The 26,077-nt window shown below is 43.0% G+C and overlaps 1 protein-coding gene across 1 annotated transcript in view; it reads left to right on the plus strand.

The window, feature by feature from the left end:
- Positions 1 to 1,898: 1,898 nt before the first annotated feature.
- CDAN1 (codanin 1) overlaps positions 1,899 to 26,077 on the plus strand; it is a 30,549-nt gene continuing 6,370 nt past the window's right edge. Inside the window, exons 1-22 of the mRNA XM_010580189.1 lie at positions 1,899 to 1,913; positions 2,307 to 3,007; positions 4,611 to 4,835; positions 7,115 to 7,308; positions 7,724 to 7,843; positions 8,763 to 8,841; positions 9,235 to 9,355; positions 10,401 to 10,510; positions 11,224 to 11,313; positions 12,375 to 12,450; positions 14,640 to 14,848; positions 15,653 to 15,767; positions 16,592 to 16,735; positions 17,390 to 17,556; positions 18,179 to 18,260; positions 18,953 to 19,042; positions 20,858 to 20,912; positions 21,935 to 22,068; positions 22,788 to 22,891; positions 24,378 to 24,527; positions 24,985 to 25,048; positions 25,554 to 25,632. Of these exons, the coding sequence (XP_010578491.1) occupies positions 1,899 to 1,913; positions 2,307 to 3,007; positions 4,611 to 4,835; positions 7,115 to 7,308; positions 7,724 to 7,843; positions 8,763 to 8,841; positions 9,235 to 9,355; positions 10,401 to 10,510; positions 11,224 to 11,313; positions 12,375 to 12,450; positions 14,640 to 14,848; positions 15,653 to 15,767; positions 16,592 to 16,735; positions 17,390 to 17,556; positions 18,179 to 18,260; positions 18,953 to 19,042; positions 20,858 to 20,912; positions 21,935 to 22,068; positions 22,788 to 22,891; positions 24,378 to 24,527; positions 24,985 to 25,048; positions 25,554 to 25,632 (3,124 nt within the window). The remainder of the gene's footprint in view (positions 1,914 to 2,306; positions 3,008 to 4,610; positions 4,836 to 7,114; positions 7,309 to 7,723; positions 7,844 to 8,762; positions 8,842 to 9,234; positions 9,356 to 10,400; positions 10,511 to 11,223; positions 11,314 to 12,374; positions 12,451 to 14,639; positions 14,849 to 15,652; positions 15,768 to 16,591; positions 16,736 to 17,389; positions 17,557 to 18,178; positions 18,261 to 18,952; positions 19,043 to 20,857; positions 20,913 to 21,934; positions 22,069 to 22,787; positions 22,892 to 24,377; positions 24,528 to 24,984; positions 25,049 to 25,553; positions 25,633 to 26,077) is intronic.

Here is a 26,077-nt window from a genome sequence, read left to right on the forward strand (position 1 = left end):
TCGGGGGCCCTGCGGTCGCCGCGCGGGAAGCGCGGCGCGATGGCGGTGCCTCGGTCCCTTGGCTGTCGGGTGCGAGCGGTAGACCGGAGGGAGGGAGGGAGGGCGGGCAGCTGGCGCCCTGAGGAAAGGCCGTGACACGAGGGCGCGACGCTCCCCGCGCCTTTGGCGGCGAAAGTAGCGGTGAGAGACGGACGAAGCTGTGGGCGGCCGGCGCAGCCCGCCCGCGAGGCCGCCCCGCGCCCGAGCCTTGGGCCCGGCGCTCCGAGGCGCGGCTCCGTCCCGAGGGCTCGGTGCGTGGCTCTGGGCAAGCGCCGCTGCGTCTCCCGACCGGTCCGCCCGTCCCGCCTGGGCGTTGAGGAGGATCTTTCAGGGCTGGGAGAGGATTCTTGCTGGGTTTGAGTAGGCCGAGTTTTGTAAGGGGATATGGCTGGCGGATTTGGGTTCCTGTGGTAATAAAAGCGCTTGTAACCACAGATGGACTACGAGTGCTTGTATTTCACTCTTAACGTAGAGAAGCGAGTTGCCTTTAAGGCATTTTCTGCCTGAGCCCTTCAGAGCACGTTACCTAGTATTAATTAAAATCAAAACTCGCTGCTGTCACCCACATGAGTTAGTCAAGTATCGCTGTCATCCTAAACTTGTGCGTGAAGAAGGGACCAACGTTTTATGTTGTCTGGTATTTCCTAAGCTGTGCCTTGCAGAAGCAGACCTGCGGAGGTTATGAAGTTTGAGGCGCTGGCAGCTCAGCCAGCACGGTGTGAGTGAGGGGTGTGGAGGCTGAAAAGTTTGCCCTTGCAAGGGAATTTACAACTGCCTTTCGCTGCTGGGAGCAGCTCAGTTGCTTCAGCATGGGAAAGCAAGTGGGAGGCTGGCACCTGCTGACAGGTTGCTGTTACCCGTCTGTGGAGGAACCGAACCTCTGTTAAGTTGCAGAGAGAAAGATGGGTGAAAGCAGGTTGTGCTCTGAAAAGCAGGAGAAACTACCTGACCTTGTGCGTAGCACGGACTGTACTTATCTTTGTGCCTCTGCGCTAAACCCAGGGGGGCACCTGAGGAAATGGTGTTGCTCTGGCTTTCGTGGCAGTTTCGGACTGGAGCTGGTGAGAAGTTGGGTCATCTTGATGCCTTGTGGCATTTGTGTTCTGACCTGTGTTTTTTCACCGAGTGTTAGAGTGCTAAAGCAGTGAGCCTTGGCTGCTTGGCTTGTTATTGAGGCTGTGTTGGAGTCTTATGCTTCTCCAGGAAGCTGAACTGGTCTCACACTTTTGAATATGAATTTCAGCATAGGTATTGAGGATTGTAGGACTCCACTCATGGCCATGCTTTCACTGCCTCCTTTCATACAAAAAAGTCCTTCAGAAATAGCGCTTGCTCTCTTGACTTTTCATCTAGTGGAGGTGTGAATATAAATTAAGAGGAATATGTGTGCTGTGTTTTAATATTAGTAAGGAATAAGTTGCTGCCTGTAAAAGCTGCTTCTGTTGTTCCAATTGTTGCTGAATCCCATTGAGAGGAAACAGAAACCTGGTGCAGTGTTAGGAACAAAAGAAATTTTACCCAATGTATGAAACTTTGAACTATGCCTGTAACATGAAGTCTTTTTTTGTCTAGGTCTACCCTTGTAAGATCACCCCTGCCTGTTTAGATTTTAAAGGTGTTGAGTCTGTAGTAGGGGTTTTTTTTGTGGTTTAAGTTTCTTAAGTATAAACTTCATGTACCTTAAAGTTGCACAGTCTCTGTTTAGACCTCTGTGAGGTCTCAAGGGAGCAAAATTATTTAATGGAAATGGAAGGGCAGCTGTGGTCTTGTACTTGGCACTTCAGGACTCAAAGTGCCTTAACAGTTGTTGTTACAGCACCCCTCTGTGGAAGCAGGTGGCATTCATAGACAAACAGGGGATGGAGAAGTTGCAGGTTTTAGATTTTTCTGTTAGAATTAGCTGCTTCAGTATCTGTCTCTTTGAAATGTCAGACTTAGGGGTGCCAGTTGCTCCAAGTTCTCCCTGGCCGTAGGTTCAGTAAGTAGTACTGCTCTTTCCATGGAACAATTCCACTGTTTCCCAATCGGAGACCAAAGTGAATGACTCCATCTGAAAACTTCTGCCAAAATGGCTTGTGTGGAGGCTGAGTTTTAGATCCATGACCGGTGCTGAGGTCGCTTGAATTTCAGTGACCTGCTTTGACAAGTCATGTTGCTTTTTATTGTGTATTGCGATCCCACAGTTACTAGTTAAATGAGTCTGGGCACATGGAAAGAAAGAATCGGGTAGCACCTTTATATTAATGCTTTGTCCTCTTTCCTTGTAGGAGAACCACATCCATGACAAGCTGGTATCTCTTAGTTTGCTTCAGAAAGACTTTGTGCCTTTTCTGCTAAATTTTTTAAGGGAGCAGACCAGCCAGATCCTGACTAATGGACCCTCTACTCCTGCTAAAACTCCTAGTTCCAAGGCCCACGGGAGCCAAAGGACAGGACCAGAAAGGAGGGCAGGCCATGCAACCAGCAGCCGAGTGCAGCTCTTCTCCCAAAGGACTTCGGTGACCACCTGCACCACAGATACCAGTTTCTCTCCTGCTGCAGCATCCAGCAGCTCCTCTTCCTTTTCTGGGTCAAACCTGTCTAGCTCTTGCAGTGACTTCCCTAGCATGGTCTCCAGTAGCAGCCCGAGCTTTGGGTACAGCCCTGTGTTTAACCATGGTGAGAAGCGGTCATCTCAGAAGGCCAGCTTGGGGAGCTTCCTCACAGCCACACCTGAAGCCCTGCCAGCAAGACGAGGCCGAAGGAAAGGCAGCAGCTCAGTCAGTGCCTCTGGCCGGCAGGTAGCTCGGGATCTGGGGCGTTCCCTTGCTGAAGAGGAAGACGGAAAGAATGACAGTGTATCATGGAGTGGAGGAAGAAGGAAGCGGAGTGAAGCATCTCTTGTTTCTGCCAGATCCCCACCCAGCCAGCTAAATCTTAACAACTTGGAGGAGTTTCCACCAATGGGTGCTGCCTCTGGCTGGACAAAGTAAGAGCAAGTCTGCCTCACTGTCTCATTCGGATTGTGCTGCAGGTCACTGTTCCTTGACTAGCTCATCCTGTTGTGTGTGTCCACATACAGAAGATGCTGTAATAAACAATACCCGGGGGCTGGCTTCTGGGCTTCTTGGTCAGAACTGCTTTGTCATGGTTGCCATGTAGGGGAATATTGCTTCAATGGGTAGTCAGGTTTCTATCTGTGAACTCACCCAAGATGCCTCTTCAGCCTCTCGCTTGTGATGCTGCCTGCAGCTTACCGGTGCACAGACCAGCTGATACAAAGCTGAGCACATCTTTGTCCTTGCATGTTCTAACAAGTCAGCATTATCTTGGCTCTTCACATTTCTCATTTAACACAATAGCAATTGCTAATGAAGAGCGGTCCTGGAAGGCTCTTCAGCTTTACTGATGCTAGTAAAAAGGATTTTTTACTCCAGTCCAATCACATTTGGATTGATGTTCTGTGGCTTCTGGTAACAGATGTTAGCGTGCAGCTTCGTTTGTGCCATGTGATCATGGACAAAATAGCTAGCTGATGCCTGTATTGTCTTTGGTCTGCAGCAAGCCCTGGTCTCCCTGGTGACTTCGGCTTAGCTTCTGGGCAGCTGTTTGTTGTGGTTGCCTCAGTCCTTTTCTCTTTCTCTTTGAGATTTTACTCTTTAAAATCCTCATTACCAAACATAAGGTTTTCATGTCAGCCTGTTTGCTCCATATATCAGGCACTGGTCTCTGAAAGTGGGACTTTCTAGTTGGACATGCAAAATTCCAGCTGAAAAGTGATGAGTCTGTGGGTCTGTACAGCAGATCCAGGTGCTGGGTCTAGATGATGCGCTAGATGGTGCTTTGGCCAAGGGAGATAGGGTGTGTTTCCAGCATAGACAGTAGGTCTCTCTTCCTCGGTTGCACTATGCCCAACTAGGAAAGAGGTCAGGGAGTGTTTGGAAGCCAACACTATAGCGATTTTGAGAACATCATAGCAATTAATATGTAGCAACCAGCATTTCCTTGAGAATTGTAATGCTTTATGTTCCTGTATCTCATTTCCGGTATGTCTCTTACTGTGTTACAGAGCCTCTTCCTGAAGGACAAATCTAGGTAGTTTATGCAGGAGGGTTGGGTTTCCCTAAACTTAAAGGGCCTATGATAACTTGGGAGCCTGGACTTAGTGATAGACAATGGCAGCTTGATTGTTTTTGGTTTGGGTTTTTTTTTTTTCCGTGGTTGTGTTATAAACTGCCAGTGAATTAGTTTCTTACTAAAATGAGGCATATCCTGTCCTCTCAAATTAGAAATGTTTGGAAGAGTTGTGTGGCACTGTGTTATCTGTTCTGTGGCTTGATGATTGATAATTAATTTTGCAGTATGGATCAGCAGGCTGTTTTTAGCAGTCTGTAGCTCCACGACTTTTTATTCAGTGACCAGAATAAAGTCAGCAACTATACGTACAGTTTAGAAATTCAATATCCTGACTTGGTATCCGTTTTATTTTAGCATTAGGTTCTTCTGGAAGAGTTGCGTGCATATCTGTCTTGAGACCTAATTATTTTTGTTGTTTAGCTTGATTTCAGTGGAATCGCTTCTCACTTTTTCAGCAAAAGCAAACCATCAAGGCGAATCAACCCAACTCCTGTAAGTGCTGAGCGCCCCCTCTCAAAACCAAAGATGTGCTTCACTTCTACACCTGTCAGCCAGTCTCCAGCTGCTCGGTTTTCATCCACGTCGAGCCTTGAGGCCTTTACCACTGTCCAGGAAGGAAACCTTACATCAGCAATAAGCAACAGCCTTCAAGAGGAGAGGGAGATGCTGAAGAAAGAACGGTACAGTCTGAGCAGAGTGGTGATAGGCTTGTATTGATTCTTAATTCTCTTGTCTTAAGGTGGTGCCAATATCAGAGTGCAAATGATCAGAGGAATATCCAAAACAGATATTGGTGACCTTAAACTATAATTTGCCTAAAACCAAGTGTGACTCCGGTATCAGACTAGAATATTAATGCAGCTAGCCCATGTTTGTCATTTTAGAGGTGTGCTGTTTCTGAAACAATGACCCTTACTTTATCTTCAGAAGTTTAGTCAGTCCTCACTGCTTTCATAAGATTGCCTCTTCGTGGACTTGCACGCGTGGCTATCTCCTGTGCAGCTTTCCTTAGACTGCACAGGCGAAGTGAGTGGGTTTGAGCTGGTGTAATTAGGCTGTGTTTGAAGATTGCACCTGTGATGGAAGGCATAGTCTGGTTTGAAGAAAATGTGTTAGTGATGCAAATGTGGGGAAAGTATTAATGATTTTGCAAGGTAGGCAGACTAACACAGGCTTGCAGTCAGAGAAGACAGGACGTGGGTAGTGTCAGATTCTGTTTTAAAAGTTACTGCTGCAGTTGTTTATTGAAAATTATGTGTGCTGGGAGATGAGGTGATTTCTAGCTTCTAATTTTGTCTCCGCTGTTCAGTTACTGTGTGACTTTCATCCTCTGTAAAATGGTATCACCGTTAGTCTGTGAGGATTGATACTTCAGAAAAAAAGCAAAGCACAGCAGTAGAGAAACTATTGTTTGTAATTGCTGACAGAACTGTTGCTGTTCTTTGTAGATTTTGTTCTTGGGGAAACTCTTCAGGATGTGTGAGTGGAATTCTTTTCCTGCTAAGCCTTGCAGTTCACTTCAACGGGACCAGAACTGGCTGGACAAACACAGTAGAGAGTCCCTTATGTTACTCTTTGTACCAGACCTGTAACAGAACTGCTTAGGATTCAGACCTGCCTCTGCACTTCAATGAAGCACCTATCCTAGTGTGAATTCCACCTGAAATGTCCCACTAATCCATATAAACTAAAGTAGGTGAAATAGCAGTATGTGGGCTGGAGCTTGCCCTTGAGGTGATCTCATCTGACCCCATCATGCTTGAGAGCTGGAAGCTGGTGGTGTGTCCTCAGTAGTGGTGGAGAGGTGAGGTACAACATTAACACAGCCTCCCGCCAACTGGGTCACTTTGAGCAAGGGCAAAAGGTGAAATTCATGCTGAGGTAGATGACGACACTGAGGCAGCAGTGAAGCAGAGTTGTCTAACTATGTTATTGGAATCTTACCTTGGTGGGTTTACAAAGTGCTTAATAAGTAATTTTCTTCGCTTCTGTCAGTCAGGTGCTTATGTTCATTGTAAGGGAGATGTTATTAAATAACCTTTCTACTCCCGTTTTGGGACTAACTTGTTCTTCATCGCAGCAGTTCCACTAGAAGTAGGCCAATAGAAAAAGTTCTTTGCTGCAGTTAAAAATGTTTCCATCTTCCCTACGGCCTTTAAAGTGACTTTTAAAGATTTTACTTTTGAGACAATGTGGTAAGAGGTGGTGTGTTGTTCCAAGTGTGGACGTTCCATTGGGATCTTTAACAATCATTTGATATTGCTGTTACTGGCTTTTTTTCTGCTTCTCATGTGTCTTACGTATGCCACTCTGCTGCTGCATTTCGGATGACCTCTGTAGGTATATTTTTTTACAATATCTGTGTATTTAACTGAGTGATCATTTTTGATTTAGACTCCAGCAATTAAAGTAGTTTGTTCCTTCTGTCATTTAACTTGCCAGTACTGGATTTCATCTGTTGTTGCATTGCCTTTCCACTTAGTGGTATTAGATCTTCTCAGGGTATTGTTAACTTACAAATATATCTGAAGGTATGGATGTGAACCTTATTTTCATAGATTTTGTAAAGTGTCTAGCTGTCAGAAATTGTACATGCAAAAATTTTTTTTAGGACCAGGTCTCTAACAGATTCCATGTCCTTAACAAATACCAGTTTAGATGAAAAGCAATAACACAGGTTAGTTAGATAATTTGGTCAAAGTGCCACACTATTTTAGCAGAGTTTGAATTTGAATATGATTCTTTTTAGTCTTTTGATTGTTAGCCCCAAGATCCTTTCTCAACAAGGGAAAGATGAGTTAAATTACTATCATGCTAAAAGCAGCTTTACATACTGTAAATGACATGGTTATTGCAGGAATTCCTTCATGCTAGACTGCAAGAGAAAGACCTTTTCTGGCCACGTGGCTGCTGTGTTTCATCTTCAGTCACATGGTATGTTGCTGCTCTTGAATTTCAGATGCAAATTGCTGCACCAGGCGTCTTCTCCTGCAGGGATATCTCTTGATCCTGGTACTCCTACTAAGCCTAGCTACACTCGCAGTGCTAGCCTTCCTGCTGAAAGCCATCTGGTGACCTGTGCAAATCCTACTAAGGTTTCCTGCAAGAAACAGTTGGAGTGTCTGGCGCAGCTCTATTCATCGTGTATAGCAGGTGAAGACCCAGAAGATGTGAGACTGACCCTTCTTTGAGCTTTGAACTTGCATGTGTGTTGTGAGGGGGAAGTGCAAGTTGTGGGACAGTTACAGTGTATAAACAAATGGCTTAGTTTATTTTTCCAAATGTCAACACAGTTATTAGAATAAATGGATACCAGGTAAAAGTTGGGAAGGAGGTGAACCTGATGCACTACTCTGAGCTGTGGTAGGGTGAAGTTGTATGGCCCTATCTGAAACCAGACCCTTCCGTAACACATCTTTCACATACTGATTTACATTGTGGCTGTGTGTGGGGAGGGAGTTCTTCGCTGACTGTGCCATAGAAAAGGCATCTATCTTTTTACCTTCGTTTATTAAAGGCAGATCAATACTGAATATCCACCCTTAGTATCTCACTTCCTCTCTTCCAGAAAACCTGGTACCAAATATTTTTCTGGAGCTCTTTTTTGTTCTGCAGCTATTGACATCTAAAGGCACTTCTACTGCAGAAGATGGCGATAGTGACCTTGAAGTCAATGAAAGAAGTAAAGGTAAGCAATGGTATTGAGGGGAAAGAATGTTACTTCCACAGAATGATAATGTGATATAGAGTAGTTGCCTTTAGCTTGAGCAGTTAGTCTTAAATTCCAAAAAGCACCTTATTACTACTGTGGGACTCATCTGACATTTTGCTGACAAAAATCATGCATGTATGGGAACTGCTTCTGTGATATGATAGAGTGGGGTTGCTAGATACTGTTTGAATCTAGTTGTCTGCTATTGTGTGAGATTTGCTGGAGCTACTTGCTAACACTGACTTTCAGAGAGAAGGATGGATTTGGTAAAGTCTCTCCTCCATTGGTCCTTGCAACTCAAAAGTGCTGTTGATCTGCGATGTGTTTCTTAAATTTAAGCTTGGGTTATGAGTGCACAGGATCCATCCATATAGATCCATAATTGTTCCGTTTGTCTTTTGGCAAATTCAGACTTAAGCTTGATGCAATTAGTACCTTGATATGGATATAAAAAACAAAAGAGTGGCTTTAAGATGAGACACATACACCCCCTCTAGATGCCCCAATTTGATTGACCTCTGTTTTGCCACTCTCAGATTCTTAGGGCTGAGATTAGGAACACAAAGTCTCCAGCTACAACAGCAGCTGATGACTGGTTGCAGTTGGTCTACTTTTTGTCCTGGATCTGCTTACTGTTGACCAGAATGTTGAGAAGGAATCTTTTCTTTCCCATACAGCATTAAACAATTCAGTTGCCTTTAGTATAGGAAGGATAGGGATGGGAGGATTTGTCCATTCAGGTGGCAGGGAATGGGAACTTCTGGAAACTGGATACTAGTCTGGAACAATGTTTTTGGATATGGCAGTTCCTACTTTCCTTGAGAGCTAATTGTTGGTCTTTTAGTTTATAAGTGGTGATAGGTGCTGTTGTCTCATGTTTCTTTTTTTCCCTTAGATGCATCAGGGAGACAGCATTTCCGAAGTGTGCACAATTGTGTTTATTTTGCTGTTCAAGTCTTGGATTATCAGTATGAGTGAGTTTAGTATTTTTTTTCCTCTGCTTGTGTCTGCAGATGTGTGTGAGATTAAGCAAGTGTGCTTGGATTTTAGAGCTTTACCACTTACAGGCACGGAGTTGTTAATTTTCCCTTAAAACATAGAACTTGACCTAGATTGGGATGTCTGTGAGTTTTCCTTGCACTGATCTGTCTACTGAACTTCAGTGTGATTATGCAAGAATGGGAAAGTCATGAGATGGGAGCAATAAAAAATGGCCCTACAGATGCCAGTAGTATTTCACACTGGCTGTCTGGGGCTTAGAACTCTACTTGTTAGGCTCATAAAAAATGAGCATAAGCATTTCTTTAGGTCTGATCATGTGTTGTTTATGTCTGTCTGTCTGGGTTTTATCCATGTTGTCTTGGCAGAATTATTTCCCATTTAGAAAAGGGGATGCTGAAGCTTTTGGCTGAAAATGAACGGATTGCATCTTTTTCTCCCACCTTGCACGAGAGGCTCAGGCAGGCTTATGAAAGCAGCACAGCCAAGGTAAAAATTGGCAGACCTCAACTGATGTTGCTTCAAACCTTTGTGTTGTTGCTCTTTTATTTGCGATGGCTTTGATGTTAAATCTCATTCCTTCTGCTTTGAGTATCTTGTCATGTCATCTTTGGCAAGTGTTTAAAAGCTACTTTTTTTTCTTGTCAGTGGGTGAGTGAATTGCTAGGTCCAGTGATTGTTAGCTGCAAATCACCGCTGCTGGCTAGCCTTGCGTTGTGCTCCAGGCCCTGACCTCAGCGAGCAACTTTGACAGGGACAAGTTTTGCTTTTGAGATTCTCATCTAATAAACATGGATCCCAGAAGAATGATTGGTTAGATGTAATCTCAGAATGTAGTTTGGAAGAAGTGGATTTGTCTCATAGCTACAGACTCCTTTTAGGCAAATGCAGCTTCAGAGGAGACAATGCAGCTTGTGAAAACTGGTTTCCTGATCTAATCATCTGGGTTAGGGAGCTAAAGCTGGATGGTAGGAATGCCTTCCTTAATGTATTTTATATCTTGTTTCATCCATCCTTTAAAAATGGAAATTAATCATAGCAAAGAAAGTACAAGGTACTTTCTGAGACTAGGGGCTGTCAATAGCTGAGCTTTTTAGTTAAAGCTGTAAATAAAGGTCTCTTGTTACTTGAAGGGATAGGCTTTTCGATTAGGAGAAAGAAGAATAATACAGGAATTGCCAGCCACTGTCCTGCATTCTCTGGAGCCCTATATTAAAGGTACACTTCAGCTGTTTGCAGATCATGCTTTCCTCAGTGTATCAATACTGATTGCAACCTGTTCTGCAGAGATTTCTTAGATGAGATGCTTCCACTCATAATGTTGAGTGATTCTGCCTCTGTAGTGTAATGTAGGTTGTAAAACTGTTGGTGTTTTCTAGCAGTTAGCAATTGGGAAATAGCTAGTGTCTGAACAAGTCAACTAGTGATACTTGGTTTCCTCATCGTGTCTTTTCCTTGCTTTTTGTAGGTCTCGGACTGTTGGGTAAATTAGGGACTTACATTAGTCTAATGGCTGCTTTTATGTTTTTAACAGGTGTCTCTCCTGCTGCCATGCTCTGTACAGTCTGTTTCTTTCCAGCCAGAAACTGACAATCGCTCTAACTTTCCCAGTGACAGAGCATTTCACATATTTAAGAAACAAAGGTAAGTTTCTTCTACTGTTACTGTATGGCTCACAAGGTATAATCTTTCCATGATTGTGAACAACGGATATTAAGAATGTGTCATGTATGCTACATGCTGTAGAAAAATCTTGAGATTTTCACTCTAATTTAAAAAAAAAAAAAAAAAAAAAAAAAAAGTCTTTGTCCATATTGACCACAGGAGCTAAATGCTTAATGTCTTTAGAGAAGAACAGCCTAATTCTTCAGGAGTTATTGAGACTTCTGGTAAATCCCAGTACAGTGTGTCACCCTACTGGATTGCTTCTGCATATAAATCTGGTATGCTTTTATTCTTCCTGCCACCTCCCTCCATGCTTGCAGCAACAGGGTGAGGGGAGAATGGCAAGTTGTCTTGGTCCTTTTTTCTCTCCTCATAGGTATTATTTCATGTGGCTTATTCTTTCCTGCCTCTCAGTCTTCAGTATGTCTGGTAATGGGTGTTTTGGTCATTCCGTCAGAGCTTGGGCATAACAAGCTTAAGCACTTGCTGTCAAAGACATGGAAAATGGAAACTCGCTGAAGTACCGCTAACATTAATGAGTTTTGCAAAGGTATCTGAATGCTTAGAGGCTTGAGTTATTTAATCTGAGGTAGATTCTTGCTGGGGAACTTAGGAGCGATTGAATATTCAGTTATTGTTACTTCAAATTTTGAAGAATGGGAATTCATACCTTTAAATATCTTGATTCGCAGGGATATATTTTATGAACTACTGCGTGAATGGGAGGATAACCATGAAAAAACTGGCTGGGACTTTGAAAGAGTTCTGGGCAACAAGATCAGGTAGGAGTCTTATGCAACTTCAGCTAGCTCTTTAATGTAGCTGAATTGCTGGTGCAGCGTACTAGACTCGGCATTCTAAGTTCCCTGTTCTCCCTAATGGTTTTCTGTGCTAACCTGTAGGGAGCTGTGCTTCTTGGAAGGTACTGTCCATGTAAACTTGCTTCTATATTTAAAAGTATCAACTGTTGTCTTAAAGAAACAAGCTGGAAGTGGCAAGGGCCTAATTTAATCAGTCTTGGTGTAGCTCTTTCCCTGTTCATAATCACAGAAAGAGCCACTCTCATGACCAGTATGTTGAGGTCTGAACATTGTCTTTGTATACACTTGTGTGTGCACTTCATGTTTTCAATGCCCCACTCCTCTTAAGCATGGAGAAGTGTGTTAGATGTTCAAAAGCTCTTAGCTCTTCTAATTATTTCAGGGGGTTCTAGTGTATTGGCTCTGAAAACAAGACAACTGTGGCTCTTTCTATGGAAAGGAAGCTGTTTTATTCATTTATTGCTTTATCAAAATAGAGTATATATAAAGAAACTACTATGGTTTTGAAAGCAGTTGCCTTGTGGGTTTCTCTGTTAGTTTTATCCGCCAGCATACTCAAGTTACATATGTGAAGGTGACTTTTCACCACAGGAGCAAAACAAGACTGAGACTTAAACTGAGAAATTTTTCTTCTCTTTGGGCATCAGAAGTACTGCTGTTGCTGATTTCTTACTTGCCTATGTGTGAACTCTCAACTCACTGCTCTGCAAAGAGGAGAGTGGGAGCTGAATGACTTAGTTTTCTTCCTAAATAACAGCATTATTGCAGGAAAGGAAGAGTCATCTTATCTCTAGAGCTGTATTTGCTCTGCAGGTGCTCAGGGAGAGTTTTTGTTTCCATGGTCAGCAGATGGGGCTCAGTGCTTGGCATACCTGGTTATAAAGATATTGCTTTTTGCAGTGGCCTTCGGAGATTGCTTTCTTAAAAGCAGTTATTTTATGCTTTTGGTATAGTTTGAGGTTAGAACACTTTTTTTGTACCACAGAGTTCCAGTCAGCATTTTGTGATGTTTGCCTTCACAGGGCCATGATGGCTCACCTATCTGCAACCTGCAACCACAGCCATTTTGCCAGGCTCTTTCAGAAACAGCTTATCCAGGTAAATGACTTGGTTTTTTAATGAAGATACACATCAACACTGATTTGATCCTGTCTCAGCCTGAGAAAACAAACTGTGTCTTGCAAGTTTCTTTGAGATTTTCCTACTGAAACTTTTTTGGGAGAGCCAAGTTTTCAGGATGGGAATTTCCTTTCTTTTCCAGAAATTTAAATCAGTGATAAATTACTGATGAACTCTGTGTAAATCAGGGATAAGGCACACTGAGCACATCATGAGCTATAAAAATTCATTCTTCGTGGTTATTTACTGTGACCTTCTAATTTTAGAACAGTTATAATTTTTAGAAATCTTAAGGATGTATTTTGACATGTATCAAATGCAGAGGTTCCCAGTTACGTTCATTAGCAACATGAATGTACTACCTGCAAAGAATCTCTGGTTCTTCTGTGTAACACTGCAACAGCCTCTTTTTGATACAGTATTGCTGTTGTAGTTTACAGGGTTTTTTCCACCAGTTTCAAGCATCATCTGACTTCACTGTAACTGAAGGAATGAAGAAAGAAAAGATGCTTCTGATTGGAGTATAGATGTTCACTGTATTTTCTATAAATGGCTGGTTTATTGGTGGGTTCCTTGTGTATAGCAAAACAGACACATAACCTCACTTTGAGTATTAGGCCACACACACGTTGCCGGGAAGTTGCGAGCTGTCAGAATGTTGGAATGTCTAGTGTCCAGTCTGAATTTGCATCAGTGTCCTGTCTGATGTGTGTGTTCAGGGAGATTGTGGGAAGGAGGTGAGATGGACGTTGTTGCATCAACAGGATTTAATTAGTCCTAGGTAGTATTTCTCTTTTATATCTGTGCCTTCTTAATGAAGACTGCAGGGTTTCGCAAAGGTAACCAAAGATTTAAACTGATAGCTAGGTGTCTTCAATGAATCTGATGTGTCTGGCTAGAAAGTGATTTGCAGAATCTTGTGTGTATTAACAATGTGCATGTAGAAAAGAACCTAGACTGAGGATTTGTGTTGAGGCCTGATAATTTGAAGGTTGGGAAGCGTAACAAGATGTTCTTTTGGGAGGGGAGGATGCTCAGTTTGGAATAAATGGACCTAGTAATTGTTCGCTTGATACACATAGTTAAATGTTGCTTTTTAGTATGATATCTCTCATTAAAACAGTCCTGACTTAGATGTAGGAGTATGCAGTCATCTTTCCCCTTTACTCAGTATTGGTTAGGTTACATCTGGAGTACTGTGTCCAGTTTCGGCCTCACTAGTACAAGAAAGATACAGACTTCCTAAAGCAAGTCCAGTGCAAGACCACAAAAATGATTAAGGGAGTGGAGCAATTTTGTATGAGGAGAAGCTGAGAGAGCTGGGACTGTTAAGCCTGGAGAAGAGAAGGCTTCACGTTATCTTAGCACTTTGTACAAATACCTGATGGGAGGAAATGGAGAATCTGGCTCCCTCTTCTTCTTGGTAGTGTTCACTGGCAAGACATGAGGCAATGGACACAAATTGAGAAAAAGGAAATTCCATCTGAATACAAGAAGACACTTCTTTACTGTGAGGGTGGTCAAACACTGAAACAGGTTGCCCAGAGGCATTGTCAAGTCCCAGTGGAGACATTTGAAACCGAATTGGACATGGTCCTGGACAACCTGCTGTAGCTGACCCTGACTGAGCAAGAGGGTTGGATTAGATGATCCAGGAGGTACCTTCCAACCTTAAACAGTTCTGCAATTCTGTGATTCTTTGAGTCTTGAGTAGTATCTATACGTTTGAGGGAAGGGTGCATTAATTTTTTAACTTTTTCAACTCTCTGGAAACTCCAGGGAAACCTGGTCTGGGAATGCATAGTGCAGTATCACAGTCCTTGGAGACTGGGCTAAAGATCCTACTGTGAGTGGTTTATGAAGACCATGTGAGTGATAGGTGTTCTCTGCACACATCCAGATGTACCCTGGTAGATGTGCCTGAGTTAGATGTATAGGATTGGAATTCCAGCTCTCAAGATCTCTAGGCTGTGTATGGCCAAAGTGGGTAACAAGTTTTGGCATGAGGAAAAGAGATGTTCTGTACATGAGCTTCCTGAAAAGACCATGCTTGGATTACTTCTAAAACAAAGTCTTGTGAGGAAGAGAGAATATGTGGGGTGAGAGATGAAGTGAAATGATGCTTTATTACAAATTTTCCACCTCACTACTCTTTCTGTCTCTTGAAGATGTGTAAAGGTCCTATTGGTGGTGGTGCAAGCTGGGGAGACACCCCAGACCAGGATGTCCTTAATATGCTGGGTTCTGATAATCTGAGCCGTCTGAAGAGGCTGCAGGAAAGATTTGTTGTTCCTCAGAGCATCAGAGGACCCTGTCCACCCCCTTCATTCCCAGGGTGCCAGCAGTTCTTCAGGGACTTCATCCTCAGCGCAGGAAGGTTAGCTGCCTGTGGTTGCTGTTTCCTTGATGAAATGTGTGGGTGAGTGGGGAACACCAGTGTGCTGCTCTTGCAGCAGGGAGTTGTCCAGAGAGCTTGGGGCATGGTGTAACCTAGGCAGAGCATATCAGAAATGTTTTTCAGCTGCATAATACCACACTTAGTGTTCTTGGCCCGCATGCATGCTGAACATGTTAATAATAAGCAGGTTCTGCCAGGAGCATAGAATGTTTTTGTGTGTATGTGTGCTACATTAGGCTAGACTTAGGCTTACTTATATGGTAACAATTTTCCTTCTATAAAACCATAATATCTTGTTACAGGCCATCACTGTTTCCCAGTGCCAAGGCGTGCAGTGCTGCCTAGCAAGGGCACTGGACTGGCCAAGTGTTCCTTGTGTGGTAGTGCATGAAGCTAAGGAGTTACAGGGTGAAGCCAGGTTCATGGTTTTGTTCAATGAGTTTCTCACAATCCACAGCATGGAGGAGTTGTGATCTATGGGAGATTTGAATCTTAAGTTCAGTTATTTTACAGCTTCCTGCTTCGACAGATCCGTGTTATTATCCTTATGGTGGGAGCTGCTAAATAGCATGTATTCAAGAAAGTACAAAATAAGAGTTGAAAAGAAGGGGGTCAGCCAGTACTAGTCTTGTCCCTTGCTTTCTTGTCTGTCAGTCTGTTACATTGGATGTCTGCTGATGCTTGATACAACTCATGAGACAAGATTGAAATTTTGCACTGTGTTAGTTGAGGTTTTACTGCTGTTTTCAGCCCAGTCTGACTCATCATCATCTTTTGCTGAAGTTACCAGTTCAATCAGCACCTGGTGGATAGTTTGTGCCTGAAGATACTCGAACTGAATAGCCTTACTCTGGTGGAGCATGAGCATAGTGATGGGGAAGCAGATATGGATGAACAGGTAAGCTTGTTTTTTGCAAACATATCTGGCAGGAATTTCCCTGAGCTGTTCCAGTACCCAAAGAATTACTGTCTTGATTGTGAGTTGCCTGGAGCTTTCACCACTGTATTTGCAGGACAAGAGCTGCTTCGTTTGGTTCTGTCATAACTCTGCAACTTGGTTATGGATGTCTGAGCCCCTTGCCATTTACTTGCATGCTTCAAGGTGCTTCATGGAACTGTGTCATAAGAGATGATGCACAATAGTTTGAAAAGTGAGAGCCTCTTTTTAGGTTATTAGTACCCTGTGTTAGATCAATGAAATAACTGAGTCCAGCTGTTGCACTCGGTTACAATAGCTCTGTGTTATTTTTCCATGTAGAAGGATTTTAGCTAGAACAAATTTGTAGTCATGCCCATTCATACCTGTTCAGATGTTTCTTCACTCATCTATACCTATCAGAGGTGTCACAGCTTATATTCTATTAGCAAAGTAGCAGCCAAAGGTTCTTGGAGACTTACAGAGCAGTAATGGTATAAAGGAAGCAACATGAGGTCAGCTCTCTGCCCTCTCATTGCCTCTGAAGTTGTTAATATAAACATGTGATTGAACAGCTGCTTGTTTTAGAAAGCTCTTGAATTAATTTCTTCTTGCTGTAAGTGAAGCAGTGGAGGCAGAAGCAATGTAAAATGCTTGATAAATATGTATTTTGGAAACTTACCTCTATTAAAAGCAGTGATGAAGCTATGTGGTCCTTTTACATGAAGGGAGTGGAAGTTTAATGTAGGTAGTTGCTTTGCCAGTTTAGGGTAGCATTGCCCCAGCTTGCTTTTTTTTAATTTCAGGATGAAAAGAAGCGTTTCACTGTGGTCCTCTTAAGCCTCCGACTCCTTGCCAAGTTCCTGGGGTTTCTTGTATTCTTGCCATATCGCACTGTGGAGCAACCGACTAGAGACTTGCAAGACTCTGCAGTAGCGTTAAGAAACCAAGTAAGAAACCAAACTCTTCTAAGAAATCTAACGTGGCCTTCTGCTTGACAGGCAAGCTTTCTAATCCAAGGAGGGAACAACGATAGTTATGCCCTTTGAAAGCGAGCCAGTGGTTCCTGGGATGATGTTATGCTGTCCTGTGCCCCTACTGCATATTCTGGGGTTGGGAACAAAGGAAAGAAGGGTCTGTGTAAGTTAGGAAAGAGGGAGCAATGCACTGATGGTGAGGTACTCAGTCTTCCCTTATTTCTGCTAATCTGGGTCTGTCATACCAGAACTCTGACCTAGCTAAGGCGATGTGTATTTACAGTGTAAAATCCAGCTAGCAGGAATGTTTTTGTTAGTTTCGCACCCATCTCCTAGCAGTGTATCATACTGAATGCAAGGAGGCAGGGGTTAGACCTTGACTCTACTTGTACATAGTCAGGCTTATAGCCTTACTTTTGAAAGTCCCATTGCAGCCTCTGGTTGCCATCATAGTGTGGTTTTTACTTTTGCTCTTGTGCAAAGAAATGTTTTCAGTAGCCAGAAAGTCACCTCTTATTTGTACAGAAGATGAAATCCTAGAAAGAAAAGTCAAGATATAGATAGTTTTTCTTTAAGTATCAAAAGATAACTTCAAGCTACTTACTTTAACTTCTGTTGTCCATTAAGACCTTGCCTGTTCTGGATGTATTGAAGCTTCTGAGACAATCTATTTGGGATCGACGTTCTATTCTCACTGTTCCTTGGATTGTGGAGTACCTTTCCCTTGTGGATCATATTGCTCCTTTCCTTGATTATTACAAGAAAGTATTTTGTCTCTTGCTGCAGGTATACAGGTAAGAGCCTGGGAAAGGATATTTGTCAAGAACTTTTCTCTGAAGGTTTGCGTGCTTAGATGGGGTGCCTGGTGTTTGAGAAAGCATGCTGGCCCTAGTTTGAGATTCTTATAAAAGTACTTTTTTTGTGTGTGTGTGCAAATCGTGAGCACTTCTTATCTTACATAAAGCTGCGAAGGGAGCAAATCCAAAACTCAGATATTTGATTTAAATATGTGGTTTTTCATTAAGTAAACAAAATTTTTTTTAATCCCCACTCACTTACTCTACATCTGCAGCTGTGAATTTTAAACCCTGAATTTGAACCTTAAACTTACAAGGTCTCCCATGCCTAAATAATTTTCTAGTTTTCTTTCCTATATACATGAGGAAAATATTAAGCACATTCTAGAGTTACTTAACACTGGCTTTGCCAGTGTAAACTTAAACCAGCATGTTATTCCAGATGCATACATGCAAAAAAGTAGAGCTTGCTTTCCATTCTTTAGGCAGACAAGTAATGAATGTGTACATGGTGACAAATAGTATAATTACAGAGTGAGTGGCTGGGGATTTTTTTCCTTAATGAAAATTGAGCTACTGAAATCTAACACTTTCTCTTGCTGCTTTTGCTGCATGGCAGGTTAATGGTCCTTTCTGAAGATAAGGAGATGAGCTTCCTGAACAAGCTGCTGATCCTTGCAGTTCTGGGTTGGCTTTTTCAGGTAGAGTCTCTTGTGTGCACACAGCTCTTCTCTGAAGAAAAAGCAGGGCACAGAACTCAATAGAAAATAGTATTGAAATGAGTTTAAACACTGCAAAACAGTAGTTTGTTGTTTTGTTGGGTATTTTTACCCTAGTGTGGGGTTTAAAGAATCCTCTGTATTCTAATGAAGAATTATTTTCCTGTAGTGGAATTGTGTGAAGCAACGTTTTGGTTTTTTTTTTTCCAGTAGGAATTCTAATTGCTGCTCAGATGCATTCTGTACTTATAAGTCTGCATCCTTGTAAGCAAATTGACACTGATTCCTGTTAGAACTGGAAGCTCTTGTCACAAGATAGAGTGCTAGCTGGCAGCCTTGAATTACCTGGGGAATTTTTTGTCTGATAAAGGGATGGTGTGACAAACTTTTAAAATCTTTTTGTGCCTCCATTTGGAAGCAAGGTAACTGCTTAGCAGGAATCTGTTGGAAAGGTGAACGATGCTGTATGGGGAGGATAAGGAAGGTAGCTTCTGTTATTGTGATCAAACTAAATCTTTAATTTTATGGAAAGACTCTGCTTAGGGCAGAGAGGATCCTTAGTGCTATTTTTTTTGTGTGTGGCAGGTTGGTAAGATTTTACTGTCCTATTTGTCAGAAATGGTGTAAGTTACTGACTGCTGTTTGGGTTGTAACTGCTGGGGTTTATGTTTCAGGTTCCATCAGTCCCTGAAGACTTGTTTTTTACCACTGATGTCAGGCAGGAGGGATTGATGATGGATTCTGTGACATCTGCTCAGGCTTTGGTGAGTTAGTGCAGTAGCATGTTCTCTGAATCTGTGGATGAGGGTGGACCTACCACGGCCTCAAGAGTTTAAGATTTTATCAGGAACTTGGCTTCAGTGCAGTTGCATTGAGCATATGTAGGCCAATGGATGTGATGTCCCAGTTTGTCCAAGTGCCTCAATGGCATTGCATCCTGGATTGTAAACTGTGTGTTACAGCTCTGGCGCTTTTGTCAGGCAGGAGCCATCTCACCTGCTGCAGTGGCTTGCAGACTAGGTGCCAAGTTATGCTGGAGGATCAGATGCTGTTTTCGTACTCACTGATTATTGCAGTACAAGGTGAGCTGATAGAATTGTAGCTCTTCCCAGAAGTAAGCAGTAATGGTGAACTCAACAGAAATAATAAAATGGGACTTATAAGAGCAAGGTTGCTGTCTTTGGAGTCGCCTGTTTTCCAGTTGCATGATAAAGGGTAACTGAACCAAAAATAACATGAACAAGCAGAAAAGGTGGTGAGTTTATGGCATATGTGATGTTTCAGATAACTCCCAGCCATGCAAGAGAATACGTAGTATTCCTTGAAAAATGAACACTATGTTTGCTCAGATGCAAGCGTATCTTGTTCTAATTAGAAAGTTCTGTTTTGCACTATCTTTTCAGTGGTGGAGAGAAGATGCAGAGGTCAACTGATTTTTTTTTTTTTTTTTTTTTTTTTTTTTTTTCTCTCCAAATGAGTGCAGTACACACTGCCTGTGTGGATGGGATCTGAAGTTGCTTTTCCTCCCATGCCTCTGGCTGTGCTGTGTAATGCTGGGGTGACATTACTTCACAGTGCAGTGTTCCATTGAATCTGGGTGTTGTGGTTTAACCCCAGCCAGCAACTAAGCACCACGCAGCCGCTCACTTACTCCTCCCCCGCCCAGTGGGATGGGGGAGAAAATCGGGAAAAAAAAGTAAATCTCATGGGTTGAGACAAGAACAGTTTAATAGAACAGAAAAGAAGAAACTAATAATGATAATGATAACACTAGTAAAATGATAACAGTAATAATAAAAGGATTGGAATGTACAAATGATGCACAGTACAAATTGCTCACCACCTGCCGATCGACACCCAGGTAATCCCTGAGCGGCAATTCCCCAGCCCCCACTCCCCCCAGTTTATATACTAGATGTGGTGTCACATGGTATGGAATACACCGTTGGCCAGTTTGGGTCAGCTGCCCTGGCTGTGTCCTGTGCCATCTTCTTGTGCCCCTCTAGCTTTCTTGCTGGCTGGGCATGAGAAGCTGAAAAATCCTTGACTTTAAACATTACTTAGCAACAACTGAAAACATGAGTGTTATTAACATTCTTCTCATACTGAACTCAAAACATAGCACTGTACCAGCTGCTAGGAAGACAATCAACTCTATCCCAGCTGCAACCAGGACACTGGGTGAAGACACCTGTGGAGGTATAATGCATAGCAGATGTACCTCATTTATTCTCCTCCATGGATAGGTTTCTCTTTTATGAGTAGCAGCTGTGGCAACAGTCCTGGTTCCCTTTGTAACTATGAGCTTTCAGCTGGGCTTTGACAGTGGATCAGAAGCAAAGGTTGAGCTACACTAACTACATGTAGAGCAGCTCATTGTATGTTAGAGGGCTGGACTGAACACTTGGGCTGCAAAGTTTATTGTTTTACTTTGGATTTGGAATCCAGTTACTTTTATGGTTTTCATGGAAAGGCAGTTCAGAAACCTGCCTGTGAGTACATGTATGGGATTTCTGACTTGCTGAAGACTGTTTCCTTCCTGCTGTGTCCTTTCAGCATTTCATTTCTTTTCTTACCAGGACTCGGTACCCTTGGTGGATCAGCAGTTACTTTATACCTGCTGTCCCTATCTTGGTGAGTATTTTATTTATATTTGTTATATAAATAAAATGTATTAGTTCTTTTGGGGGTTTTGTTTGATTTGGCTTTTTTTAAATTCATATTTGTCCTTTGGTACTGTGAGTCCTCTTTCTTATCCCTCCTCACAACTTCAGGTCTCAGTTGTGTATGAGTCAATCTTCATAAAAAGCTGTGTTGCAGAAGCTCATGCAGCTGTGAATAGTATCTGGTGAAGCTGGGGGAGGGAGGCTATATGGTTGGGATAGTTGATCTACAGAGCTTGAATACAAAGGGACAGGGGAACTCATCCTTCACAGACTGGAAGGAAGCATCGTAAAGAGTAAGTGTACAACTTTTCCATCCTAGGTATAGGGAGAGGTGTTTGTACTGCGAGGAATGCCGTGATCCTTGAGCATATTTCTGCTGCCAGGCAGAGGGGAAGAATCCTTTTGTGCCCTGGTGCTTTATTAGGTTGTTGCTTGAGGTATCTTTTTCCTGGGATCTGACTGCCATTGGTGAAATCCTTCTGTGTAGACAACAGAGTCCCAGATGGTGGGATGGTGCTCTGCTTCTTGGGACTTAGCTGCTAGGAAAACTGTATGTTAAACCTGCATCACGAAAGCTTCTAGGGGTTGAACATGTCTTCAAGCTTTTCCCTAGGTATTTTCTCCTGACCCTCTTGAAATTTTGTGTAACTCTGCTTGCCTTGTTCTTCTTGTAGACTTTATAGTTCCTGCTTGCCATGCTAAAAAGGGATGCATAGAAATGACTGCTCCATGATCCTTCTGAACAAGTCCAATGTGCCAGGGAGCTTTTCAGAAGCCTTCTTTTATCTTTGGAGCCTTGCCTGCCTTTCTATGCCCTGCCAGTTAGATGGGTGGGATGCCCCTCTGCTTTTCTGAAACTTCAGCTTTCACAGAAGCTGAGAGAATCTGCTCTGGAAACAGGACTGACAATGTGAAAGTCTCTCTCTTGAATTTGGATTTGTTCCCTTGCTTATGGGGACGATGACTGCTTTTGCCTGTTTTTCTGTCCAGGTGAGCTGCGGAAACTACTTGCCTCTTTTGTGGCTGGTAGTGGAGTAAAAAATGGTGGCTTTATAAGGAAAATCACTCCCACAGCTGCAGAGTCCTTGGCACCCAAGGCTTCTGTCACACAGCGGAAACTGCAGGTAATGAAATTGGGGAGTCACAAGGGGAAGCAGGGCAGGAGAAATTGCTTGTGTGAGGGTGGGGTACACAGGGGCATCCTAATGCCAGGGAGAGAAAAGAATGGGCCTAGGCAGCAGGGAACATTGTGTTTAACAGTCGGGTACCCTTACTCCTAAGTCTTCTGTTACAGTCATGTGGCTGGGATACCATGTGGGTGTTGAAATCCAGGTAACTTCAGTAAACATTCCTGCAATTGGAACAACTAGCCTATTTCTCTGTCTGCCTCTTTTTTAACACAAAATGTTGGTATGTTTCTCATACTCTGTTTTGATTAGACTGCAGCCATGCTTTCCACTGAAAGAATGAACTGTGTACGAGCCTACAGGATTACCAGCCTGTAATTAAAAGAGAGGATCCTTTCTTTCCAAAAACAAACCCTATGTGGTGACTCACTACTAGTAGGTGCTGTCAGAACTCTCCCGTTCCTCTGTTTACTGGGCATTTGCTTTTGTAGCACCATAAACCCTGATAATGAGCTTTGGGTTAAATGGTTAGAGGGAAATAGGGAGCAAATATTTTACAGGGGTGCTGAATGCTACAGTAGCAGAAAGTTCTACTGTAGGCAAACTGTGTGCCTTTTAGCACAATTCCAAATGGTAGTTCTGTCCATTCCTGTGTTGAGGAGAGGAGGATCTGGGTGGAGTACTCGAATCAATTGTAGCACTTTTCTCTTGAACAGGTAGAGTTGGCACAGGCCTTCTTCCACAACCAGCCTCCCTCCCTGCGGAGAACAGTTGAATTTGTGGCAGAGAGGGTGGGATCCAACTGTGTTAAGCACATCAAGTAAGTGCTGGTGATGTGTTCTGTGACATAAGTAGCTTTACACTAATGAGGCAAAGAGTTGATCCTTTAAAATTGTGTGGTTCCCTGAGAATATGCTGTATTGCGGAGCACCAAGGCTATGACAGTGTGGTCCAGCAATGTCTGATTGCCGTCACAGAGGGGAGTTTGTGAAAGGATGCAGAGAGGAGGTTTATATGACTGTGGGACACTTGGAATGTGAACATAGTGCAGCATTTTGAGACTTTATATCCCTTTCAGAAGGTTCTTGCTAATGACAGGAAAATCACGGAAGGGAGTTCTGGAGGTCGTCTGATCCACACTCCTGCTCAAAGCAGGGCCAGCTTTCAAGTTAGATCGGGTTGCTTGGCGCCTTTTCCAGTTAACTTGTGAAAGTCTTTAAGGATGGGGGTTCAGCAGCCTCTTAGTACCATGTTCCAATACTTAACTTTCCCAGGCTTTGTGAAAAATGTTTCCTTATATCCTATCAGAATTTCCTTTGTTCCAGCTTGTGCATGTTGCCTGTCAACCTTTAGCTGCACACTTCCTGGAAGAGTCTTGTTCTGTCTTCTCTATAACCCTTCCTTCTCCCGTCATCTTCTCTTCTTTTCCAGGCAAACTGAAACTGGCTCCCCCAGTCTCCTTGTAGGTTGTGTGCTCCAGCATCCCTGCTGTCTTAATGATTTTTTTCTTTTCTCTTGCAGTCACTCAGATTGTCAGTGGCTTTCTTGTGCTGGGGTCCCAAAGCTGGACACAGTACTCCAGATGCAGCCCCACAGTGGCGAGGGAAGCGGTAACTTCCCTTGACTTGCTGGCTGCACTGTTGCTAACGTCAGCCCAGTGTAAGGTTGGCCTTCTTTGGACACTCTTAACTCATTTTGCTTGTCTAGTGGGAACCCCGGATCCTTTTCTGCAGAGCTGCTCCCTAGCCAGTAGATCCCAGCCTGCACAGTCGCCACCCCATTTCTCTACCTTGTCACAGTCCTTCTGAATGGCAGTCCTGCCCTCCAGCATGTCACTCATGAGCTTGCTGAGAGCTTGTACTGTCCCATTGTCCAACTTGAAGACATTGAACTGTGGGGTATGAGCCCACAAGGAATGCTGTTTTTAGCGGGCTGCTGTTGACATATTTGAACTTCTGACCGCTGTCCACTGAAGAGTATAAGGGTATTGCTGCCAGAAAAGATACGTGTAACCATGTATGTTTCTATTAAAACCTAAAGGCTTTTGACTCTTGAGTCTTAGTGCTATTTTGATATCTTCATTGCTGCTTTCTTCCTCACAAAAAGGACAAGGAGATGGTACAGTACTAAACACAGTGTGATTAATTCTTTTTTAGCAGAGTGGTTTATAGCATTTGAGATGGGTGTCCTCCTAAATTGGGGAGAACAGCTGGTTACAGTTAGTGTGCCCCGTTTCTTGTATTGATTTCAGTCTGTCTGATTTTTTTTTTTTTTTTTTTTTTTTTTTTTTTTTTTCTTTTTAACAGGGCAACACTGGTAGCAGAGTTGGTTCAAAGGGCTGAAGTCATGTTGCAGGATAAAGTGAAGGAGGAGGATGCTAATCATGACAAGCTGCTTGAAGAGGTGTGCGCTCATCTGTATGAGGAAGGGGCCCAGGCACTCATCAAAGGCAGAGAGTAAGGAGGAAAAGTTGTTTAAACTTGTGCGTTCCCCTCTCTTCTTACTGCAGAATCTATAAGCCTAATTTGGCTTGGCCTGTCGTGCTCTGGTTTTGGTAATTATAAACCCTGACCTCTGCTCTTCTTAGGGTGACTGTCTGCTGTGCCTCCAGCCAGTTAATGCTGTATTTGTAGGAAGGAATAAAGGTGCTGTCTGTCCCTCTGCATCCAGCTCCAAACGGACATCCACTGCAGCTATTGTATTTCTCCTCTTTGGAAAACTGAGTATTGCAGCTTGTTGGCTTGTAATTGCTCTTTCCTTGTCTGGTTCTTTTGGTCTGACTTATTGCACTACAGTCTTCCAACTCATTTTGACTGTAAGAGAGCGTATGAAAGTTGCTATGGTAATGAACCTCTGAGTGTCGTCCAAGAACTTTGACTAAGCCTGTGGCACGTTTTCTTTCTTTTCTTGCAGATTTTGCAAAAAGAAAGGTCCTGAGGCGGTAAGGGTGTTATTGCCAGAAGAGACATCTGCAGCAGTATGTATTTTCACTAAAACTTAATAAAGGCCTTGACTTTTAAGTCTGGACCGTTACCATTTTCCATTGCTGCTTCATTTATCCCTTAATAGCTTAGGACAATAGAAGCTATTGATGCCCTCATGTGAGGACTAATAGCTAAGGAGAGTCATCTCTGCCAGGCTGCCTTGGCTGTTCTGGCTAAAGTGATACTTTAGCTGATAGCTAACTGTTGAGACTAGAATGGTATATAATTTGCATCCATTTTGCAAGGATAATGCTTTTGTTTTAGCATCAACTTCCCCAAGAGTTGATGGGGTTTGTATGGGGTTGATGAGATTTGGGAAGTCAAAATGGGTCAGTCCTATTGTTCAGAGTAGCATTTCCCACAGAGGTGGTGGTCATCTGTTTAAATGTTGCATGCCAAAATTAAGTTTTTCCCTCTAGACTTCCTTCTGACTTCTCACTGACTATAGTGCTGTCGCTGGTAGTAAATCTCCTATCACTTGTTATCCTCCCTGTAAAGGTTTTAAGTAGTGCAGAAGACATTGCAGTGGAACTGGCTACTGAGAAAGCCTGTGGCTGGCTTTCTGCCAACATTGCCGGTGAGTCTCCTTACCCTGAACTACAGCTTCTAACCTGTGTATCGTACTCTTTTTCTGAGATCAAGGGGTAGAATTTATGCCAGTGTTATGAAGTACTTGGTCCTACTCATTTTTCTTTTAGTGGGAAGCATGCAGTTGCTCTGTCCCTCCTTGTTTAGGAATAAGAGGAATGATTTCTAGCTCCAAGAACCTTCTTCAGGGATTTTTCAGGCTTGGCCCATGTAAGTGATTTTTAGTTATGGAGGCTGGTAGGATGCTGAGAATGAATGCTGTGGAGAGCATCTTCTGAAAATGTCATCTAGGCTGAAGTTGTCTTAGCACTTCAAACATGATACAGACAGCTGCTCTCTCAAGCGACCTTATGGTCCACATGTACAGAGTGCTTCTGAAATCTTCTGTAAAACAAACACCTCTTGGACTGGGTGTGTTTTCTGCAGGCTGAAGG

This window comes from Haliaeetus leucocephalus, unplaced genomic scaffold (assembly GCF_000737465.1).
Source record: "Haliaeetus leucocephalus isolate CR32 unplaced genomic scaffold, Haliaeetus_leucocephalus-4.0 Scaffold696, whole genome shotgun sequence".
NCBI lineage: Eukaryota > Metazoa > Chordata > Aves > Accipitriformes > Accipitridae > Haliaeetus > Haliaeetus leucocephalus.